Source organism: Ornithodoros turicata, chromosome 9, assembly GCF_037126465.1.
Source record: "Ornithodoros turicata isolate Travis chromosome 9, ASM3712646v1, whole genome shotgun sequence".
NCBI lineage: Eukaryota > Metazoa > Arthropoda > Arachnida > Ixodida > Argasidae > Ornithodoros > Ornithodoros turicata.
Window position 1 is genome coordinate 21,603,254 of NC_088209.1, and position 24,250 is coordinate 21,627,503.

Here is a 24,250-nt window from a genome sequence, read left to right on the forward strand (position 1 = left end):
GTGAACGCTCAGAAATCGTCGCTATTCGTCGAAGGAAAGTGCTTTAATGGTTTTCGCATTAAAAGTGCTCGTATATTTTGCTCGATCGTTAGCGTTTTTGTTGTACACTGTAAAAACAGACTGGTGGTGGTGGTGGTGGTGGTGGTGGTGAGAGGACTCGCCGTTTTCGGCCTCACAGAGGTGAGCAACGTCACGACTGACGTCCTGGGCCGACTTCTAAGGAAGATGTGACGACATATCTCTAAAAACGGAGCTTCACCACATAGCACGCTCCTATAGCCATCATCCCGAGTGACAACGTCCTCTCCCTTGATTTGATGGAAACGGTGGGGCCTACGCCATTTTTGTGACAAGTATGAACTGCATAATGCCACAAAAATGGCGTACGCCCCCCGTTTTAGCAAATGAGGGGAAAGAATGATACAACTCGAGGTGGTGGTTGGCTATAGGAAGGAGCGTGCTATGTGGTGAAGTTCAATTTTAAGAGTGTATCTTTTTTTCGCATTCCAACTTGGTTCCCTTCCTACATTGTCATATGTCACCGGTAAGCCATCATCATGGCAGCGGTCTATAGGCTTAACGAAGCCGTCGGTATGCTTGCGTGGATTCAGGGACGCATGGCGAACTGGTATATATAGGATACGTAGATTCTACTTAGGGTTAGTCTAGCAAACGTTACACATTTCGACTGCATCGTAAAAATTGAAGACGGCCTTTAGCCAACCCAAACTTCGCAGACTGATAACCATTTGTCTGAAGTTTTGTTGGATTTTTTTGTGAGCGTTATGGTCCTGTAGAAGAAAAATTAAAAATTGAGCAAAACCTAACTCTATGCATTTTCTGTGGCCAATCTCACTCAAAAGCCGCCATTTTTTTCCTGTGTGCGCGTCAATTTCATTTGACCACACATAGATGGCGTCAACGTATAGAAGAAGAGGATTGGTGAATGGACATGTCACATCGTTCTAGGCAGCGCCGCCTGTGTGAGGTGATGTGAGGGTGAAACAGACACAAGAAAACATTGTGTTGTTTGCGTGAGGTAGGCCATGCATGGGGGCGATATTTTGCTTGATTTTTAATATTCTTTCTACATGACCATAGTGCTTACAAAAAAATTCGAATAACACTTCACACAAATGGCTATCAGTCTTGAAAGTTTGGGGAAGGCTAAACCCCGTCTTCTATTTTTACGATGCGATTCAAATGTGTATAACGTTGGGGTGCTAGACTAACCCTGTACGTGAAGATCTCAACGACGAGAGATAATTTCATAACGTTTGCCGGCGCCTTGTAAAACTGACAATATTCCCTCAATAACGTATACCATCACGGTTTGATGTGGCTGAATATACATGTCACGAAGGATGCGACCGAGCAAATGAACCCAGGCTTTGGACGCACACGATACTGTACTAATATGCTTCGCGGAGAATGCGCGCCCTCCAATGGAAATTTATTGGCTCTGTCATCATCAGCGCTGTCGCCTGCTTATGAGCTACGCCTATACCGTTGCCGTAGACACTTGCGCTTACGCGACAGCGTGTTATCGAATGAGTAATGGCGAATGCGATCATCCGGCCCGACAGAGTTCGTTCCTGATAAATAGAGGGGGCACGCTGAGTTAAACGCAACGAACGCGGTGAAATATATTATCGCAGAACGCCAGAGCAAAGACTCGTTAGGCTTGTATGGAACAGTACCACTTTTGTCGTCCTTAGGCTTCCAGCCTGTGGAACAGTCATCAAGGGAGACAAACACACACACAAAGAGAGAGAGAGAAAAAAAAAAGTCACGCCAACACTTTCTCATTGTTGCCTTTTACATAATGCTCATCAACGAAAGCAGTCCCGAACAACGAAAACGAACGAATCCTTTACCCCAAAACAACCCCAATCTGTAACACGCGGTAATGAACGCTCCGCGAGTTTTTCCGCTAGGATAACAGCCTATGGGCTGCGCTGCGGGCGCTTCGAATAGTGTGGATGCCGCATATTAGATCTGCATACCTGCATACAGGGTTGCCTGGTGTCACCGGCCTAGCCGGTTATTTGCTTCTCTCGCTGGTTGAATGGCAATACACGGGCAGCGCTTTGCCAGTATTTTACAACGGAAGGAATTTCATGGTGAAATTAAAATTCGTGGGTTTCAGGACGTGGAGTTTTGACGTTTTTGACGTTTTCTAAGCTTCCGCAACCTCTGTTCTGTGCACATTCAACCACACTGAGTCACAACGGGAGCGCGAACACTTAGAGTCACTAAATAGGGGTACAGAGTATCGCATTCCTTTTACGCGCCGGAGTCGCCGTTCGGTGTCCGCGATTGGGCCGATCGTGTCACGTGGTTTCTCCTTCCAAGAACGCGCCGTCCATGTTGAGTCCCCTCCATCCATAAACCGGTTTCCTCGGTTGCGAGCTGGCTCGACTGCGCGCTGTTCTCCGGCGGAGAACGGGGTGATTGGCGTCCCGTTGCTAGGCGACACAGCCGCGCCGGACCCAAGATGGTGGTCTCGCTTACCGACGTGGCTCAGTGTCGCTACTCTGTTACCTATCTAGTGACTCTACGAACGCTGGCTTATATGCGCACTGCTATCTGCTATATGTGCGATGTCGATGTCGAAGAGTTTACCTCACCCTCTCCCAACCTCTCCATTTCCCTCGCCCAATCTCAGATTTTTTCCTCTCCCCTTACGGTGCTGGAAAACTTTAGAAGTGTTTTTAGGGCAGACCGTTAGTGGACCGCGCAGTTTTGGCATTGTGAGAGTGCAGCTGATTTGTGGTATCTTCGAGTGGCGCTAACCAATGCTCTAAGGCCCATTTCGCACTACCGCATTTGTCGTCTGTTTGCTTCAAAAATAGAACCTAAGGGCATTCGGGCCCTGTAGGTTCCAGTGGGTTCGTTTTGGCTCCATTAAAAGCACTTACGAGAAAAACGTTTGTGTGAAACAGGCCTAAGCCTCGTTCGTACGGCATGCCTCACTGCGAGCTGGAGGAAGAGAGAAGATGGAAGAAAGAAACAACTGCCGAAGCTGTTGTAAGAGTGCCCCGTTTCGACCAGCCGGGACACGCGGTCCGTAGAAAAAGACGGAAATATGAACGCAGATTTTGATGGGTCAAAGCTTCTGGAGGCGTCGACTGATTTGGAGATTCGAGTGTGTATTGGACTGCACATTACCTGTGGATGTCTGTCAAATGCAAAATTTCATCCAGCAGCCGATGGCTTATAGCTGAAGAGCAAACAGGGGGCGCTCTTGACCGCATAACACACAGTATATGCCAATCATTCATCGCGGATGATATCGTTTGCACCAAGCAACACGCGTTTCAGAGCGCTGCTTGCATCGACATCGTAGTGATATCCGTTTCAATAGAAATCAATAGAGTTCCTCCAAAATGGTAGCACCCGGTAAATAGGGGTGAGGTATAAGTACTGGATGGCCTGCAATAATAGGGAACTGTGTTTCTACCTGCGATTGGCTAGATACCTCAAAAAGTGGGTGGAGCTTCAGGTACATGCAGGATCCCTTTAATGGCCAGACTCCCTTTTAATACGCGGCACTGGTGACACCATATAGCTTTACTTTCGCTTTTCCCTCTTTCTGGTGAACCGGCGCAGCCCACCTATACCACGGGAACTGGTGTTACACGAAATTCAACATTGTATACGGTACACATATTCTCTGGTATCACATCCGATCCGATCAAGCACGGTTTACCCGTTACAACATCCCCCCTCGTTGTCGATCGCGGAAACCGTATACATCGATGCCTACTTTCGGTGCGGCTTTGCTTGTCTAATCGCGGGAGACTTTAGAAGTAGCATTGGGCTGCCCAGCTATTTTTAAAACCCTGGCATACATGTTCTCCGCTCGAGCAGGTTTACATCTTCTTGGGCTTCATCCGTGTAAACATCTTTCACTGCGGCCGGTCCGGTTTAAAAAAGAGTAAAAGGCGAGTGACGCAAGCAATTGCGCAGCCTTATTTTAGATTCGCCTTTCCAAGTACTCGATGGATGGTGGTCGCTTTAGTGACAGCTCAGCTCCGATCGTATAACCCAGGGATTATTGTGCCTAGATGATTTACGAGGGTGTAGTGTAGTCAACATAGTCGACGTTGAAGGGTGTTGACAACATCGTGGCTCTTGAGTGTTGACTTCGTCGGTGCATATATATCTCATGCCGTTGTTATCGGTCCTGTTGCATTCCTCGCGCTATGTCCTGGGTAGACGTGTGAAGTAGTTAATCACAAGTGACCCAGTTGCTGTAATAAATTACTTCCTCAGTAGGTAATTACGAATATACTTCCAGGATTACTCTTGATATCATATAATTGTAACTAATTTAATTACTCGTATGAGCATGTAGTTGAAATTGTGATTCAATTGTATCAGAAAATTAATTTTTACAGGTGTCGTTGTTGGCCGGAAAGATTAGCAGGTAATGATAAAGGTGAGGGTGATATGCCCACGGCTTCGAAGTATGCGATACAATCGCCTCTCGCGCGCCATAACCCGCGAAGAACCTGGAATTCTGGGAGAAGCCCTCATAGTTCATTTTGAGCAACAAAGTCGTACGTGATAGTCATAGTCATGCCACGGTCTCTTGGTCATACTGTGTTGCCGGGAAACAAGGGAAAGCCAGGGGAGCAGAACGAGAACATTGCTGATCACTAAGCCTCACTGCTTCCCGCTGGGACTGTCGCATACTCTCTTTGCCAGTAACCAGTAATTCATTAATGAGTATATCCAGTATACAATGAAAACACACGTCCTTTCAAATAATCGCCGACCTTATTGTGCTCCGCGGTTGGAAAAGACAGAAGCCTCTTTCTCCGCAGCAGAAGCCTCTCTGCTTTCCTCTGAAGTGCACGAACTGATACCGATACGAAAAATAATAATAATAAGTGGATGGAAGAGAGAGAGAGAGGGGAGGGTGTAAGGCAAGGACTCGGCCTCAACACCACATGCTTATTCGTTGCAGTTCAAAGTCACCGCAGGTGTCAAAAGCAAAGCCGGATGTGCTTCGTTTATAGTTACCGAGTTGCTCAATGGGGAATTTGCATTCTGTTTGCTCGGACGTGTGGGAGGCGTGTGCTTCGTGCTGCAGGAAACGTCCCCAAAGTGGTAACCCGTGTCTGCTCGTGACCTTGTATTGCCAACTGTAGGATGGGACAAGCGTTAGCTTGCCTGCTCTGCTAGCGTCTGCTCGTGACCTGCAGAAAAGCAATGGCACGCAAGGCCTCATCGGAACTTAAAGCGCCTTAGAGCATTACGAGAGGGCTAGAGGCGGATGTAGAAGAAGAACAACAACTTTTCCGGTGTGCGCAGCAGCGGCGTCAGCCGAGGGGAGGCGCTGGCCGAGGTAAACCATAACCGAATCAGACGACAGAGCAGTGTCCCTCAAAGTTCCCATGCTGCTTTGCGCCGCGCGCTTGGTGGCGCGCGCATCTTTTGAAAATCGTCTATTCCCGGATCCAGAATTTTTATTGCACGAATTGATGGATTGATAATTGTTCTCCATATACTTTCGGCTGCGCGGCATAGTTTTCTTGAAATGTTTCGTCACTTGAAATGGAACATTCTTCCCGTATGAAGAAGGGAATGATCCCCTGGCAAGTTCTCCTTCTGTTTATCTTTTCTTTCTTTTTTCCTCCTCCTTTTCGTTCTTTCTTTCTCCGGAACCCTATTTCCGGTTCTTTTCGCGTCAAGATCACCCGAATCCCCGAATTGATTGCAGATTTTTCTCGGAATCTTCGAGGCAGGGGCTGCCTCAGATCCCTTGGGGACATTTGGATCGTTGTAGTCGCCTTATAGACATTGCAATCTCGAAGCCTCCGTTGGTACGTATCAAGTCACGGAGCGCTGCGCTCGCGGCTTGCGGCGTATTAAATCATGCGAGTCCCTGGCGTACTGTTTCTTGCGTGATTCTGTAGAAGTTTTAAAATGGCCCCTTGTGGCGAAATGGTTGAAAGGTTGCCCTCCCTGTCGGTAATGGAACTGCAGACTCTTCACGTAGGACTATTAAAGTGGTGAATGGAGGATAAAATAATGCTGTAGTGCACAACGAAAGTGCAGATTGCTGTAAGGAAGCATAGACTGGAAGTTGGCATGAACATTGCATATATACCACCGTTCCATCACGATATTTTGACAAAAATGTACCAGCAGCCGTTAGAAGCAAAATTTCACATCATTTACGAGGGTTGTTATACAGGGTGTTTGACGAAAAATGAGCCAAAGTTTAAAAATTGAAAAAGCTTCATCGCACACCAAAAAGACGAACTGCATAGTGTTACCAGTGGTGCGAGGAAACTCAAACTATTTTTTGTTGCGTAATTAATTAATGAAATTAATTAGTCAGTTTTTAATTATAAGGATTAGAGCCAAAATGCCGATGAGCAAGTTGTAGCGCGCAACACAACGACACGAAACCCGCTGAGTGCAACTTATCGCTAACGGATCCTTTTTTTTCCCCCGACTCCAACTTTCGGCTTTGGAAAAAATCGACGCGGGACCTGTCGCCGACGCGCCAGGAGTCAATGTCAAGCCGAAATGTCAACGAGAACTGTGACTATGTAGTCTTCGTTCAATAACAGGATGCTTGAGAGCGCTGTGATCCGGCGCTCCTCGTACGTCTGCGACAGGTTCCGCGTCGGTTTTTTCTCTCTCTCTTTTTTTTTTTTTTTTCAAACCCGAAAGTTAGTCTTTGGAGCCGGAAAAAAAAAGAGGATCCGTTAGAGGTACAAAGTTGCAATCAATGGGTTTCGTGTCGTTGTATTGACCACTGCAACTTTATCATTGACATTTTGGCTGTAATCTTTATGATTAAAAGCTGACTAACCGCTGCAACTTTATCGTTAGCATTTTGGCTCTAATCTATGTAATTAAAAGCTGATTAATGAATTTCACTAATTAATTAATTACAAAACAAAAATAGTTTGAGTATCCTCACGTCGCTGGTAACACTATGCAGTCCGATTTTTTTTTTTTTTTTGTGTGTGTGTGTGTGTGTGCGATGAACCATCCTATTTTTAAACTTCGCTCATTTTTCGTGAAACTCCCTGTAAAACAGAGTATAGGCCTGATGTTTGTTGCATTTAGCCTTTACAAACTGCGCGGCAAAGATACAGAATATAGCCTGGCACATAATGTTGAAGTACGCGCCAAGATAGGCTAATAGCGCACATCATAGTGGCAGAAAAATAAGCAGATACGTAGAACAGGGTGCCAACATAGGGACACTTCACACGAAACTAAACGAAAAGTATTACCAGTAATAGTACTGTATGTCCTGTATACCTCACAGGATAGTAATTATGACAGTGTGGCTTCCTCGCGCTAACCCGCAGTCCGCTGGAGTAGAAATGTACCAGCTTGTGTAAATTAGGAAGCTTTTGTTGCTCTTTTCTTTCTTTCTTTGTTTTTTAGCAGTTAATTATTATTACTACTACTTGTTTTTCTAAGTGATATGGAGTAGCCGGCTCTCGTAATGAATGCCTCTTTCTCCATTTTTTGTTCTTCTCAACCCAACTCAACTCAGAAAGCTTCTCCGCACGTGCGACGAAAACATCCTCCACAGAAGTATGTACAATCCCGACCCACGCAACAGGCTCTTAGCGCCCAGCTGTTGAGTTGATAAAGGTGTACCGATATAGCCGCAATGACGATAGGTGATAGCTCTATTAGACGCAATATCACACAAATTGCTCGAGTGCTTGCACAGTACATGCTCTTCAGGCTACTATCAATTCCTAGGACTCGTAAATAAAAAAAATATATCTGTGTGTGTACCGTAGACGATAGGATTGCAAGCCTTGGGACACATACCCGCAAAAAGAAAAAAAGAACACACACACACAAAAAAAAACTAGAAAACATGAATAAATATAGGACGAATTGCGGGGAGCAACCCTGGTGAGCAAGTGAGCTTCCGAATCTCACAGGTCAGAAAAGCCTCTTCCCTCGGCTGGCAGTCCGTGACGTCACGTCATCCGCCAAATAGTGAGGCGCTCACTTATTTTACTTCCTTTCTTCTTCTTCTTTTTTTTTTTCAGTTGTATTTGGCGTCGCCCCTCCCGCGCGTCTGACACAGAAATATCCACCGGTTACCTTGCTCCCGCGCCGTAGCTGTCGATTCTGGACAGCCAATAAAAATGCTGGATGACCTGACGTCACTACACGCCAACAGGAGATGTGAGAGATCGCCGTCAATAAAATCCCATAGTTCCCGATTCACACACAAACACACACACTCCACCACGGCCCCCACTCCTTTCTGCTGTCCTCTCTCCATCTGTCCACGCCTGTACGCCGCGCATATCTACAGTTACTTCGCGGCGCTAACACGGAAATAAGAAATAAAGGCAACATACACACAGAAAAAAGACACAAACAACAGAAGGCTGGCATAGCGACCTAATTCCTATAGTGTTTTCGACTGGGAACTAGGGTTGCCACCTTTCGTAGTGAAAAATACCGGCTGAGGGAGAGGAGGTGGAATAGAGGGAAAGGAGGAAATGCTCGACTAGAGTAGCTTGATGGGCTTGTTGGTATATGACTCGGAGAACAAGGAGCAGTCAAAAACAGGGACAACGACACAAGAAGACACACAAACAGAGGCTCCACTATCAACAAGTAGTTAGATCCGGTTGTTCCTCGTGTTTTTATGGCCCCCACGTGTGTTCCGTTTTTCCCCCTTTTTTTTCCCCCTCTATACCATTGGTTATAAATGTGCTTGTGTAGTTCAGTAAAAACTTGTTGATAGTGGAGCCTTTGTTTGTGTGTCTTCTTGTGTCGTTGTCCCTGTTTTTGACTGCTCCTTGTTCTCCGAGGAAAGGCTCGCGGGAAAGGGAAGTGAGTAATGGGTGGAAGAGTACACACAGCACACAAGAGAGATAGAGCTCAAGACAATACGAGGAGACGTGTTCCTGTGTGTAATAATAATAATAATAATGATGAGTAACTAAGGAAACAACTGGTGACTGCTGCACGGGTCTGTGCTCCAGATTTATTCAAGCTGTTAGTGGAATGTTGAAGGGAAAAGCTCGCAAAAGCCCCTATGAAAGGTCTTGAGCCACAAATACCGGCAAAAGGCTGCCGGTACACCTTCCTACCGGCAGAGCGAGCAAATAACCGGCCGTGCCGGTATAATACCGGCCTGGTGGCAACCCTACTGGGAACCGGCATCGCGAGGATTAGCGTGCTCCTAACCCAGCGAAGGTACGTAATCCGGGGTGGACGTGTGATCGTTCTGCCGAGACATATGCGCAGGAGAATCGCCAGAATGATGGGCGCCGCTCTTTTTTTTAGAAGGGTCATACACTCTTACTCCACCATCGACCCAAAGCCAAGGTCGAGGCCCAGGAACTAGGTCATTGGGTCGCTAACTCCCACGTGCGTCAATCGGAAAAGTTTGCTCGGAGCCCGGGGGAAGCTTTTTTTTTTTTTTTTTTGACGGACTGGAAGACGCGGTGTGCATACCGATAATGCTCCTACAATTCAGAGGATAGTGCGCGAAGCTCTGGCGTGTTGATGGGTGTCCGTGATGATGGTGGACGCCTCGGTCGGGAAAGCAGGGAATGCGTAGGCCATTAGTGGAGATAATAATTAGCGGGTCCACATCTGTGCTTACAAGAGCTGATGCTCTCCGGATGTCAGGAAGTCTCTCTCGTCAGGTTGCTGCATTAATTCGTAGGATGCGACTCAGATGTGACTTTTGCTGCTCAGTGACACGTTACCGCTCACGACGAGTTTACGCTTCAAGATGCCTGTCACTGTGGTGACCAGGAAAATCTGGAACATTCCAGATTCTTCTTGTTCCAGAATGTCGTCCGATCACATGACTACTTGGTCCATGGGCAAATGCAGCCCACAGACGCTCTGCTGCAAAAGTACTGCTAAGCTTTCTGGGCAATGTACGGTCCACACGCTCTTTAAAAAAATGAACTTGTCAGGCTCGACGGACGGCGTGTAGCGTGTCAACTTGTCGGGGAACATTGAATCCAATACTATTTGGGAAGTTGACACGTCACACGCTTGGTGTCACTACACTCATTTTCAATGGTCATTGATTTCAATGATCATTGGAGACTGCCCGTGTGACAGGGTTATAGGTGGCGTTCATCAAATTGCCTAAAAAAAAACACTAGTTTTGCAAATGGCAAGAAGCATTCCATTTCAATCCTATCCGATGCACTTACCACACAAAATGGCGCCGCCCATGTAGGATGGGGATACAGATAGTAGGGATCCGACGATCGATAGCGTTGCGATGCACGTTGGGAATTGTCGTGCAATCCGTCGTTCCACTGCCGGCAGAACCACCTGCTGGTACACATATCCTGTCGTCGGTACAATTTTTTAACTGAAAGGGGACCATGAAACGATATTTGACGAGCCGACGATCATTTTCAATTAGTTCCTCTGTACTAAAGCATTCACTCTGTGAAATATGAGGTTGAAAAGCGTTCAAACAGCGAAAATATTCTATATCAACCACGTCCGTGAACGGCAGCTGTTACGACTCGCCTGCGAGGCGAACTAAGTAAGTGTTATATGAAAAAAAAAAAAATAAACAACACATAACGTGGAGAATATGAAAATCTGATTCCTCGAGACCCCAGTATGGTGAAAAGGTAAAAAAATAAATAAATAAATAAAGGAAGAAGAAGGTATCAGAAAAAAAAGTGGCAAATCTTATTCCCGCGCATCATTCACCCTTGATATCGCATCGCGTGAGGGGGTTGGGGACACGCAGAATTCCGTATTCGAAAGCGCGTGCATGCATATTTCATGAACTTAGCTTGGCGCTGAACGAAGACACGTTGGAACAGACAACATTTCCTCCAGTCTGAGGAGGGGTAACAAATAGGGACGGAGAAACGAAGTTGACACGTTATTGAGAGAGAGAGAGAGGGGGGGGGGTGCTTTTTCTAACAGACACGCTTGAGAAGCCCGAACCAAGAAATCTGAGGGGCATTGAGAATTCCGACGTAAACATGCAGAATAATAAGAAATGGCTAGGTATTCCACCAAACGCGTCTAAGTGAGGTGAAGTGTTTATCGGGCCATCGTCCAATTCTGATCGCGCCTGCACTCGGTTCGGGGTTATTGTAACTTTTTCTTCTTTTTCCCTTCTGCTTCTTCCTCTTGCTCTTCACAACTGTTACGGACTCACCATACACAGGTCGACGTTAGTGAGCCCCCCCCCCCCCAAAAAAAAAAAAAAAGCTACCGCTGTATAACGAACGTTGCAGCCCGCAGAATTTCTGAACATATACACGCGCATCTGAGAGCACAGAACTCAATGAGCATACACCGACCAGCGTGGGAAAAGAAAACGTCGAAAGCACCTGCCACAGTGGGCTTCGAAGAGATATACGTACGTATCTCCGCAGGGAATTTTTCATTCCTCAAAACCGCGCTTCCAATCCTATGTTCTATTTATAGCGACGTTTGGGAAATACGTTTTACCCGTCGTGGAAGATACGGCGGGAAAAGACGGCGCCATAAACATATTTACTTCGGTTGAATCCGTCTTTGTCTTGCGTATACGCGGAATCCTCTGTCGTTTCGTATTACCCACATCCGCAAACTGTCACCGACGATCCGCCTCAAACGTGAAACGGGCCGTGAAATACTGTCGATTCAAAGAGGATTTTCCCCTTTGTGATATTTTGCATCGCGCGAAGCATTGCTTCTTTGCTCTGTTTCGTTTATTTTTATTTTTTATTTTTTTATTTTTGCGAAATTGAAACGTACCTGGGAAAATGGCGTGAGGCGCTGAGGCACGTTTCGAATACTTTAGTTTGCAGCTGTTTGGAGAAGCTGCCCGAAAAAAGATATCAGAGCACCATATTTAAACCACAGTAGGCTTCTCCCTGTTTGTAAACAAATGACGTCATAGTGTTCGTCAGCGCCACCAATTTGGTAGAGTTGAACTACGATCAAATTTATAGGGACGAACAAGGTCGTGCCCGAATGCCACGGTCTAGAGGGGATTACGAAGGTCCCTGAAAGGGACGCAACCTTCGGTCCTACTTTTGTTTCAATAAGAGGCAGCGAACATGTGCCTATTCGTGGAACTCAGCCCTTCCCCTTCCGATTTGGTTCGGTTTCAGTCTGTCTACCAACGTCACGATGACGTTTCTCGGGTAGAGGTCTATTAGATACCCGGAAGAAAGATGGTGTAGAGACCTGTTTCTGCGGGACAGGTGGCGCCAGCGAGCAGCAACGTCCGCGCCCCAAAATATATGCACGCGCGGTATATATGTAGTTTCAAATGCCCGTATGTACAGTGTGGACTTACAGCAGTGTAGCGATGCTACAAGCATGTTGTGAGGGGTATAAGTATGTGTTTGTCTGTCCGTCCGTATACCTGATGGTCTCCTGTAAAGCGTGCTTTCACTGCACCAGCACAGTGCACAGAGGAGAAGCATCCGAGCAATGTGTTTCCCCCCTTCTCTTTTATAGCGAGCAGACCTAAGGTTGCTGCGCAATTGCAAAAAACAGTGTATTGGTATTCAAGCGAGCCTTTCGGGTTTACTTGGATCAAAATTTCCATTGATTCTTCTGGCGGACGTACGTAAGAAACTTGATTCAGTTCTAGCGTAACAATGGATAGATATCTAAACATGTTTCTGTACAAACCAACCAGACGTTGTCGTACATACTAAGTACGTTGGAAATGCTACACATTTTAAAACTTTTTTGTTTCTTTTAACGCGGTGAAAGTAAACCCTATATTACTCACTCTGCATGCGCGGATTTGGACGGGATGGCGGAAAGGCCCTCCGCAGCTTTTCCTCCATTATTGTACCAAGTTATTTTCTGTGCCGTGCGACAGCCATTTTCTCTTTTCATACTGAACCGTGTGTGACCCGATGAAAATTAGGACACCGAGGCCCTCAGAACCCTACGGAGAAAGCGACAAATCACACTAAAAAAAAAAAAAAAAAAGAACAAGAGTGAAAAGTGACGCGCATCCAAGCTTTAAATAATGCGCACCTTTATTGACTGCTCTATCACGGCGCTGTAAAACATCTAATTAGCCAGTGCATTGTGTCTCGCACAGCACGCGGAGAAACTTGTTCTGAGCTACGGGGCGGAGAGCTGTCCCCCACAGCCGCGCTTGCGTCATTAATTCTGCTGCGCTGGCCAAATTACGAGTGCAAGGCAGGGACAAAAGACTAATGGGCAAGCGACCTCCACTGGGTAACGTCTGTTGATGACCGTGGTGTGAGGCTGCGGCTAAAAGGGGGACATTTCTGCTCTTGTGTTCGGGAGAGCGAGAAAATGCTACGGAATAAGTTTATGTCGCGGATTTTGTCCGCTAAGGAAGTGTTCCGTCAACAGCCACGCCAATAGAGGTCAGAGGTCTTTTATTTTGTGATATAGTAATACAGAATAAACAGAACCACAAGGCAAGCCTGTGACGGGGTCTGGCAGCAATCAGGGCACAAAAAGAAATACAAAAATACAGAAAAAAGAGGTGAAAGACACCATTCATATGATATGACACTTCACTTCAATGAAATTTCAAGGAGCGAAAAAGAGGCATCGCCTCTCCTATAGACTTAAGGGTGAAGACATTGAATATCAACAGAAATGCCCTAGGTAAAAAAAGAAAAAAAAACTGGCTTAGTGCAATACAGCCGAGTGTGTACTTACGCTAAAACTTTACTACGTATAAGGTGAAATATTATAATGGTACGCCTTGCGCCTTTAAATTCGTTTCTGGTGTGTTTCATTTAGGCGGATAGTTCGAGTTACGTAGTAGTATTAGTGTTCTCCATGGGGGTGTGAAAAGCCTGAGTGTGGGGCAACAACTAGAGGGACAGGACAGAAACACGACTCGTCCACGCTTGAGTCGTGTGTTTGTCCTGTCCCTGTCCTGTCCCTGTTTGTCCTGTCCCTGGCTTTTCACATCATATAGTTCGTCCACCAGCTGACTTTCGTCTATGCCGTACTATCAGTATTAGTCTCTGTAAATGCATTCCGACGTTCCTTCAGCCGCGCTCTTTCTTCTTCTTCTTCCCTTCCTCTCCTCTTTTTTCTATTTAAATTCCGCGTTAGCGCCGCAAAGCAACTGTGGCTATGAGCAGCGTACAGACGTGGACAGATGGAGAGAGGACAGCAGGAAGGAGAAGGGGCGGAAGAGGGGGGGTTAGTATGCGTCCTGGGACGACTTCAAGGGGGCCGACCCTCCCTCCATCTCTGTGTTCTGTATTGCACAATCGCTCCAGGACCACTCAGTTGGGGTGTGTGTGTGTGGGGGGGGGGGGGGGTGACGTTCAATAACTTTAAAAAAAGGTGAGGTCTGCGTGCAGAATCAAGGCGGCAAGTTTCAGTCCTGAAAAAAAAAAAAGGAAAGCAAGGGAGAAGTACAGCAACGCATCCCGTGCTTTCCGACGAATGTGCGTATATATAGGACCTTGCGGGTATACAGGATGTCTTCCAATGTGACACAGGGGATTGGGAGAGCTTCCAACTTAACCCATGTCACTTCATCTTCATATAACGCATCTGTTGTATCACCGGTAATCGGGTATGGTTATTGAATCCTAGCCGTGAAACACCCCATGCCATACCGTCATGATCCACTTGTGGTTGTCGTCTGCCAATGTGCCTGGTGAGCATGCAGTAACTATCAGTAACCGAAAAACGCAGTTACTATCTCGAGAGCCAACAAGCTCGAAACGGCCGCCTCCCTTTATATATCGCCGTGGAGGGGAGACAAAGTAGTGCGTGCCCGCTCTTCGTTTTTAGGGCGAGGGCAGTACCATTTTTGAGACGTGATGTGGGCAGGCATCGCGCTTGTCCCATCCTATACAGTTGGTAATTTAAAGCCATCTTGCATTTCGGTAGCCGCTCTAGTCACGAGCGGTTTTTCAGTCGATACGGTAGCATGCGCTACAATAGCATGCGCTACAATAGCATGCTCTACAATAGCATGCTCTACAATAGCATGCTCTACAATAGCATGCTCCCACAGAGGGCATGGGTCTTCACGGGGGAATTGTACTGACATTTTCTCTCAAAGCGCCCAAAGGGGAAATAGCCACGGAGCGGTTCCTGCACCGCGATTCTGATTTCATTAAAATATGCGACAACGAGCTGTCAATGCAACGCTGCGCTTCTATATAGAGGACCGTGACAAGTTCACAAAAGCGTTTACCGCAAAAACTGCCCTATTACGTGCTCTGCTGATGTGGATGAAATATGTGATATCGATATCGCTTACACCGCACGATTCTTGAATGCATAGCTTAACATAAAATTGTTTGGCATGGTTTAATGTGACCTCGTGTTAATAATTAAAATTAAAAGAAATTATGTACGGTCCGCTTCTAACTAAACTCTCTAAAATTCACGAGACTCGGAATTTTTCCCGAAAGGTTTTCGATTTTCGTTTTATCGACCCCACTGAATATGTGCGTATTTATAAAAAAATGCGCAAATGAAATATTTGATTGCGACGAGTAAGTTGTGCCACCGCACTGATTATCCTCGCGTTTTCTCTTTTCAGTTCCTGTGCCTGAAGAACATCCGAGCCTTTCTTCAAACCTGCAAGAATGTCTTTAACCTGCAGGACACGGACCTCTTCAAGCCTTACATGCTGTTTGAGTATGGCGACTTCAAGCAGGTACATAATAACGATTTCGAATACGTGCACTGGCAGGCGTCTCAGTGAGAAGCTCAGTGGCGATAATCAATTATTCTGCTCAAATCAACGAAGAGTGGAGCATGGATTCGGTAAATTTGGGAATGCGCTACCAGTGGAAATAAAAATTACATATTGAAACTTGAGGAGCAAACTGTCTCTTTAAATTTGATTCTTTAAATTTCCTTGAGCTCTCAGCAAATGCAGCATCTGCCGGAGTCGCATTGACTAATCCCGCGACGCGTTCTCTTTTCAGGTGTTGCACACACTGTCGGTGCTGTCGAGGTCACCCATTGCTGAGGAATCTGGGGTTGCGTAAGTATGAATATCAACGTATCCTAAAGAAACATGTATCAACATATCGTATAACGTACGGCGTCGTTTTGTATGTTGCACGCCAACTGGGGCAGTAATACATTTTTTTTTTTTTTTTTTCTAAATGTTATTTGGCGCGGTGAACTCCAGCTACTCTGTCTTTTCAGTGTTGGAGAACGTGTAACGATATGTGTTGTAAGAACCGGCCGTTTAATGTAACAGCTTTCGGCATCAATCGGTGCTGTGGACGAATTGTTGTGGCGTCGTATAGAAAACCACTTCAATATCGAGGCTCGTGCCCTTATTGGCGATGCGCCACACGTGCAAGAACGACGGAAGCTTTTTAGCAACTCACTTGTATGACACGTCCAGATAGCGCTGGAGACGAATCTGCCACTGTCGACGGCTGCCACTGATTCTTCCAAACTTCCTCGCTTTCACAGGCCCATTTAAAAACCTGCATCTCTCATGGCCTTCTTTGATATGAATGGACTCTACTTTGGAAGTGGAGGAGAGAGAGTGTGATGGTGTCTATTTTTGGCGCGGGTGTTTCGCTACGCATGAAGACCCCCACGGACTCAACCTCCCCGGTTCATTACGCGGATTGTATTCATTGTTACCGAAGCTCTTTACTCGCACTACTGCCCTTCATTGAGTGTCACACTCTGGGAAAAGATTATTACGCTTCGTCCGTTGCACGCGTCGCGTCTGCCTGCAGCTTCATGAAGCCGTCAGTGTCGTTTCATCGTGTGCATTCTTTGTGAGACTGTCGTCTGCGTTGTTGTGTTCTGTGTTTCTTTATTCATTTTTTATTTTTTTATGCGAGTTCGACGCGGGAAGCACTGAACGAGCGCAAATGACTTTTACTTTGCGATGATTCCAGCTTGCATACTTTCGGAACGTCCTTTCTGGGGAGCTATTCGCGTTTCGCAAGTGTCGTCTGCTAGCACCGTATATCTGCCTTTTTCGCGTTTCGTGTCGCTTATATTGTTTCAATTTGTGGGCCGACAGCGCGTTTCCAATTTTGCGGGACATTCGGCGAGGGACTGCCTGTCACACCGCTCGCTTCTCGGTGCCATGTGGAGTCGCGTGGAATCGGAAAAATGGGTTTAGCAGTGTCGCCGTGTGGCTCAGCACTGCACGCTTTAACGGGACTGTTTTGTGCGTTGTGAAGTGCTCGGAATGAACGACGTACAATGGTGGTATATTGATGAAGTGGCGGAAAGCGGAAAAGAAACATGATGAAGTGGTCGGTGTCCCCGAGGATACGAGACAGCGTGGTTTCAGAATGCTCCTTGAGCACTGATGATGGCTGGGACTCGAGGTAGGGTATGCACATTTGTACGCACGTTAAAGCCCCCCCCCCCCCCCCCCAAAGTGCAAAAAAATTCTCCTCGCGGTCTGAAAGATTCCGTTACCTTGACAGCAATACAATACGAACGGGACTCATCCGTTGCGTTGTTCGTAATTATGAGCGAGAGAAACTGCAATTTGCGCTTTCCGTCTCCCTCTCCTTCCCAAGAATGCCGACGATGCGGAGCGCGCTCTCATTGGCCCCCGCTAACGATGTGTCCAATCATCGCGGGAGTTCATTTGAGGAGACCACTCAGAGGTCTCTTCGCATTGTAGCACTTCTTGAGAAGCAGAGAAGAGCAAAAACGTAAATAGCGGTTTCTTTCGCTCCTAAATCACTACGCAACGGATGAATCCCGTTCCTTTTGCGTTGAAGTCAAGGTAACGGCGTCTTTCATTCCGCGAGGAGAAATCTTTGCACTTTAGTGTCCCGTTAACTTGTAATAAATTACTGACGTTCTTGTTGAGTGTAGAGTTCCGCCAAAGCTGCGCTTACTTTTCTCGCAAAGCCAGACCGCCCGCGAATGCCCCGCCGTCGGCGCGACACTTCCCTCCTGATATGCGACGTAGCGGTAAACACGTCGATTAACCGAAGGGATGATGACTGCGTCGACGGATTTGGCACAGAGATGCCTTACGGGATGACGAAATGACAGAGCAGAAGTGATAGTATTGAGTAGAGCGCATAGCATACTGTATTTTGAAATTGTGTGAGAGCTCCAGCGGTGTAAAAAAATGTGCTCTTTCTACGCGCCACTGCAGATGAAGCTCGTGGAGATGCTTGAGCAGTGCACAACATAGTGCACGTAAACGATCACTTGCTAATAATAACGGTGCAGTGATGTTACACGTAAGATTTTTCTGCCTATAGTGATCACTTGCTATGCAACCGCATGGCGCGGAGCAAGTAAAAAAAAGAAAGAAAAACGAAAAAAAAAAAACGAGGAAGAAGAGGGAGAAACACGCGGACAACATGTAGTGTGCTCTATCTCGTGTCCCACGTGTTATTTGCTCTCTCTGTCTGTGTGTGTGTGTGTGTGTTGTTTTTGTTTGTTTGTTTTTGTTTGTTTGTTTGCCGTCCAAGTGTATGGGAGAAAAATGCGCCTCCCCTTCAGGGCAAGAAGAAGTAGAATTTTTTGCTGCTGTAGAACAGTTATAGCTGAGTTTCTGGAACAAATTTTCAAGCCCGAGATAGTCACGCAGCCGTTTCCTCGTAGTTTCTACATCTTGCATCAGTTCGCGCCGACCACGATACGCTGTGCAAGCAGGTCACCTGTCTGCGCAGCTCCCCAGTTTTCCTCTCTCCCGTATTGTCCGTGGACCGACCTCATTGGTCCCTCTCCCAAAGGGGCAAAATTTCAAGGTGACGCGCACGTTTGTTTGTTTGTTTTTCTCCTCTTTTCTCTTTTTTTTCTTTCTTTCTGTGGATCTATGCTCATCTGCAAGCAAATACCTCCTTCTTGCTCCCTTGTCAGTAGATAGACACGTGGTTCCTCCAAACTTTACTCCTGTTTACCCTAACGAACTGTTGTATCATACGCGCTTCTTTTTCCTCTGCTGATTTTATCCGAGAGCGAGTGAGAGCGTGCGGGTTATGACCACGTCGACGCTGCGTGCGGTAGAAGGCGTGCTCTTTATTTTGGCCTTACGACTATGTCTCGCCGATACGAGCGCTGCGCGGGCCACGTTCTTAGGCCCGATCCCGGCCTTTCTTTGATTTACCCGCCTGGACCCGGCCCCATACCTGGCCCGGTCCCGGATCAAACTGGAAAAATTTCTACCTGGCTTCGCCCAGTGTAGCGACCTGTAAAATCTGACTGCGGCTAGCTAACAGTGGGGGTAGCACTGGCTCCCAACCTGGGCATGGCCCGGGTTCATAATGGTCAAACCTGAGCCCATACCAGGCCTGCATAAAGAAGGCTGTACCTTGCCCACGGGCAAGGCTCAGGCAATTCCCCCCCCCCTACAAAAAAAAACGTCAATTTATACTTGAAAGAGCTGAGAGAACCATGGCTAAGTGGTGGAGATCCATAGCATAGCAAAACCCCAAGTTGTGTCGTTCTTCTTTGTGTTCCCTCAAGCTCGGGTTTTTTTTTCTACGCTATGTCAGTTTGTACATTGGATTTCCCTCTCTCCCCTCCCCCACTACGTGCTCCGAGCTCTTCTGTTTTAAACATGCAGCTCTCATGCCATGTGAGTACCTGTTTTTGATGTGAGTCACATGCTATTTGTAAGAATTCTTTCTATACCCATGAACAAACATAAATGTTCTGAACCACAGCACTTTAAAATTGACTTCGGTGTTGGCTTCAGAAACCCTTTCTGTGCATTCACCATGCCTGCAATGCTAAGCTTTATCTAGTGGAAATAACAGAATCCCTTCAGTATTCAATAGTACAGTGCAAACTGGAATGAAGTGGTAACAACCATGGGGCGAGTAGCTGTGTTATTATAGACCAGCTTGTTCTATCAAGTGGAATTAACAGAATCCCTTCAGTATTCAATATCATATAGTGCAAACGGGAATGAAGTGGTAAGAACCATGGTGGGAGTCAGTAGCTGTGATAGACAGTCATATTAAAGTAGTAGTCGGTGAACTGTCAGAACACAAGCAAGTTTGACTTGTTTACAGCGTGCCTCCGATAACGGTACAGCCGCACACATCACTTTTAGCTTGTACTCTTTCCCGGAGTTGCTGAGACACATTCAGTTTGATGTCTAATGAACTACTTACATGAGTTTTCGAACAAGATTAAAAAAGTCTCATGGTGTGTTTATGTATGTCTCGCTGCACTTTGTCATGTCTGGCATGTGTAAAACAATTGTTGGCCGAACAACAGTCAGTGTCCACCAATAGTGGAAGAGAGGAACACCATACTGCGTATATTTCTCTGGGTATATATACTGGGTATATTTTTTGCCAGGCATTGCAATAATGTGAAACAGTGCTTTCGTTGACTGAGCCAGTGTAACTGACTCTTCCCCCTCCAGTTTAGGAACTAGGGGACCTCTCAGCTAAAGAACAATTGACACAGATTTGTTGCGGAACGTCAGGAAGTGTGGTGATAAAACTCTGTTAGTTATGTGCATTATGACTGCCCAATGCACCAACACACTATAATGTAAGAAAAAGCAAGATAAGCCCAACAAATTATTTTTAAGTTACAGCAGTAATTGAGATTTTTGGGGAGGTTGATCCTGGCAAGTCCTGTTTCTACACCCATGCAGTAGCTGTGTATGTGTATTAACACTCCAGAATATGTTGCTTTACACTCAATTTTTTTTCTTCATCAGGGGCTTCTCCGCTCGGTCACCAGTTTCGCCTGAGTACTACAATGATGAAGCCTTCAACCTCGAAGATGCTGTCAAGTAAGCTATTTCTTGTCAGTGCTATATGAAAAATGGAGTGAGAAGGAATAGGAAATGCAAATGCACGCACTGCCAACTCATTTTATATATCTTGCATGTCACGAATATCTGGCACAATGTGACACATAAATTTATCGCACCAGGTTTTGCAAATGTATTTTGTTGCAACATTTTTGTTTTGATTTCATGTGCATAGTCTACAAATAAGAACAAAACGAAAAGTTGTCCTTTGTTTTATCTGTTTTTCTTTATTTGCAGGTCATGATACACATGACCACGTATACGCTGAATGAGGAAAAGTCTCACATAATTTGCGAAACCATGTTTCATTGAGAAATTTCATACACATAAGCAGAAGTGTTGGAGGGGTGACAATGGGTGTAAAAATTTGAAACTTTTTTCTTTTGCTGTCAAAAGTGACATCTTGAAGGACAAGTTTCAGTGAGCATGGACCCGCTGTCACCTTATTCACCCATGTCCACTCATCCGTGCGGCTTTATTCATTAATCATCCACATATAACAATAGTAATCAGATAGGTATGATGTCTGCTACAGATCGATAGATAATCTACTATTGTCCTGTGAGGTGACAATGATTTGCGAGCGTGCATTTCTTGTCGATGGTCGATGTCCTTGTTGATATGATCATGTGCAGACCTCTTCTAAAATTTTCCAACTTTTATTCTTATGACTCTTGTGCACTCATTCCAGTTCTGTGAGACTAATAATCATTCATCATGGAGAGGTGCTATTGTGTGAGGCATAGGGCTAGTGCAAAGGAATGTAAACCTGCTATTTGTTACTGCGATGCACTGGCAATGAATTTCCGCATCAGGGGCAGCTGCTGTACGTGCAGCTTGACAGTGCATTAATCTGTTGCAACAACCCCGTGATCTGTCTTCTGCGGGACGCACTGCTTTTCTTTACAGTTGTACGCACACATTTTCTATAGTCTTGCTTAGTTGTGTTTTGCTTTCCCTTAGTTTACTACTCTGTTTGTGCATGCACTATTCAGAAGGACACTGCATTATGCCTTTGTTACTCTATATTATTTTACAGGGCTTACCAAAATCTATGTAAGACATTCTTATGAAAATTACTTCACACATAAGTGAATGCAGTATCTTGCCAGTTTCACATGACTTCTCTAATTGCGAGGGGTATCCAGTAAGTAAGTTCCGACTGACCATTAAGAAAACGACGAAAACTTCTTTTCAAAAATCGTCTATTTTCACTAGCAGTTTGTCAAGTGTTGAGGTAGTGTCTATAGCGGGGCACCAGTTTTTGCATCCCCGATTCGTGGAATGCTGCTGCCTGTTAAGAAACTAGGGTATATGATGTGCTAGTTCACCATATTACAGCTTCCTTCACATTGTCTTCATCATTTTTGCTTTTCATCTTTGAAAAAAAATGCTGGCCACAATGAAAACGTTTCTGTTGTCTGTTCTTGCAAACTGTCTGAGAGCTCCGTGCAGCAAATATGAGACACAGTGGTCTGCTTCACTGCCATAAATATTTCAAATACGAAAAAAGATGTGTCCACATGATCTCACTGTCTCAAAATGGCATCTGTACCTCACCAGTGGACAAATGAACTGGCATGCATCCCCACAATGGTCACTGTAGTCCGGTAGTGCCAGTATTTGCAAACGGAACTTACTTTCGGGATGTGCTTCGCGCAAGCGAGTCAAACGAAATTAATCAAAACATGGCACGTGAAGTCTCTGAAGCCGGCACCTATTTATTTTTACACAGTCTTTATTCAGGCACTGTTCCTGCTGTACATATTTTGTGCCAAGCTGATTTTGTTACAATGTGCTGTTCATTTTCTTTACCATCCTAGCCTACACGTGAAGTTATATTTTCTTCCCGATCTTGTTCACTTTGTTAGAAACGGCACTGCTTCTGCCATATTATTGCAACTTGGCGTGCGTGTGGACGTGAATGATGAAAATTTGTCACACAAATTGGTCCACTCATCATGTGAGACCATTGATGTGTTCTGATGTGCAGTCATAACGATGACACAATGGTGGCCTTCGATTTTCCTGTCACCCCTCGGCGAACACGAGAGGAAGATGTCTACGAAGACCTCTGCTACGTTACTCTTAGGGTTAATGAGGTACTGCTGCTGTATTGTGCTTCATGTACGTACAGGGTGTCAAAGGTGACATGCACTGATGTCTTAGAAAAAAAAAAAACTGTAAAAAAAACACTGTAAAAAAAAAACTCCACGCAAGGCATGCGCTGTAAGAAACAGTTGCGATGGGTGTTTCTCAACATGCTCTACAACTTTCCAATTCACACCTCGGCCCTAAGACGAATAATTAAAAAGGTGGTTAATTAATTGCACCTAATTAAATAATCAGCCACCATGAAAAAATACAGACGATTAGAACATGAGACTCCTCACAATATTCTGCAGTTTTCATTCGCTTATGACGCACAGTGTTTTTTAAGGCTCCGGTGCACGTTAGCTTGGGCACCCTGTATTAGGTATTAGAAACCATTAGCATACAGTGTTAATTTCAAACCATCACAAGTCCATGACGGTAACTCCAGTATGACTGTGGTATGCAAACTGTCCCTCCATTTCAGGCTGTGCATATTTGAACACACTGGGGTATGTTTGTAACATGCATAACATTAAATACTTAGCTGATTTGACCAGTCACTTCACACTAAAATATCCTTTCATGGCATTCATTGCTGGGTTGCCTTCTTTTACAAGCATTGGGTTAACTTAAAAGACTGCACTGCACCTATTGCAGCATAAATGGCATTGCACCATTCTATCATTTGAAACAAAAGCACAATGGTTGTGGAGTAGGGGTTAATGAAAAGTATAGCAAGCGTTTGGGCAAATCTGTTAGTAATGCAGTGTTCCTGCATGCCGTCTCTCAATGGTGGAATATGGTGATATTTTTATGAGTAATTTATCAACTTTGACGCAGATGGTAACCAACATTATGTATCTTATCAGTGGTATAAGATGACAGAACGTAGTGGTAGCCAAGAAGAAAGTGTTATAAGCCACTAATGATTTTACGAGTAATTTATCAACTCCAGTGCAGACGGTAAATAAAATTATCTATCTTCTAGAAGCCGCAACCGAATTTGTTCATGTAAAGAAAGGAATTCTGTTCTGTTGTGCTGAAATATATTGTCACGAAGATATAAATGGTCTAGTTGGCTAGCAATGTCAAACAAATAGATCCTTATTCCTTGCCATTTTGGCTATAGGTCCACATTTTGTCTGACTTTACTTGTCTTTACCTTGTCTTTACCTTGTCTTTACCTTGTCTTTACCTTGTCTTTACCTTGTCTTTACCTTGTGAACCGAAGTTCAAGCATACTTCTGAATTCAAAGTCTTCCCTCCTTTTTGTTTGGGCTTTCTTTTTTTTATCTTCTCATCTATCATCTTTTTTATCATCTCATCTCAAGGAGTCTGCAACTACTTTGTGAAATAAGTGTGGTAATAGAATCCAGGTGAAAAGAATGCAACCCTTGCCGGAATGGCTGTTACTTAAATGACTTGTGATTTGACTGGCCGAAT

General features: G+C 45.4%; 1 protein-coding gene across 5 annotated transcripts in view; it reads left to right on the forward strand.

Annotated features, from left to right (window-relative positions):
• LOC135368321 (protein vav-like) overlaps positions 1–24,250 on the forward strand; it is a 79,356-nt gene that overhangs the window by 29,355 nt on the left and 25,751 nt on the right. For 3 of the 5 annotated variants that reach the window (XM_064601514.1, XM_064601516.1, XM_064601517.1), the window contains exons 2-5: positions 15,521–15,637; positions 15,912–15,970; positions 20,618–20,692; positions 22,707–22,815. In XM_064601514.1, coding sequence (XP_064457584.1) covers positions 15,521–15,637; positions 15,912–15,970; positions 20,618–20,692; positions 22,707–22,815 — 360 coding nt within the window. Of the gene's footprint in view, positions 1–15,520; positions 15,638–15,911; positions 15,971–19,348; positions 19,517–20,617; positions 20,693–22,706; positions 22,816–24,250 lie in introns of those variants that run through there. The other 2 variants (XM_064601515.1, XM_064601518.1) reach the window with 2 other exon arrangements.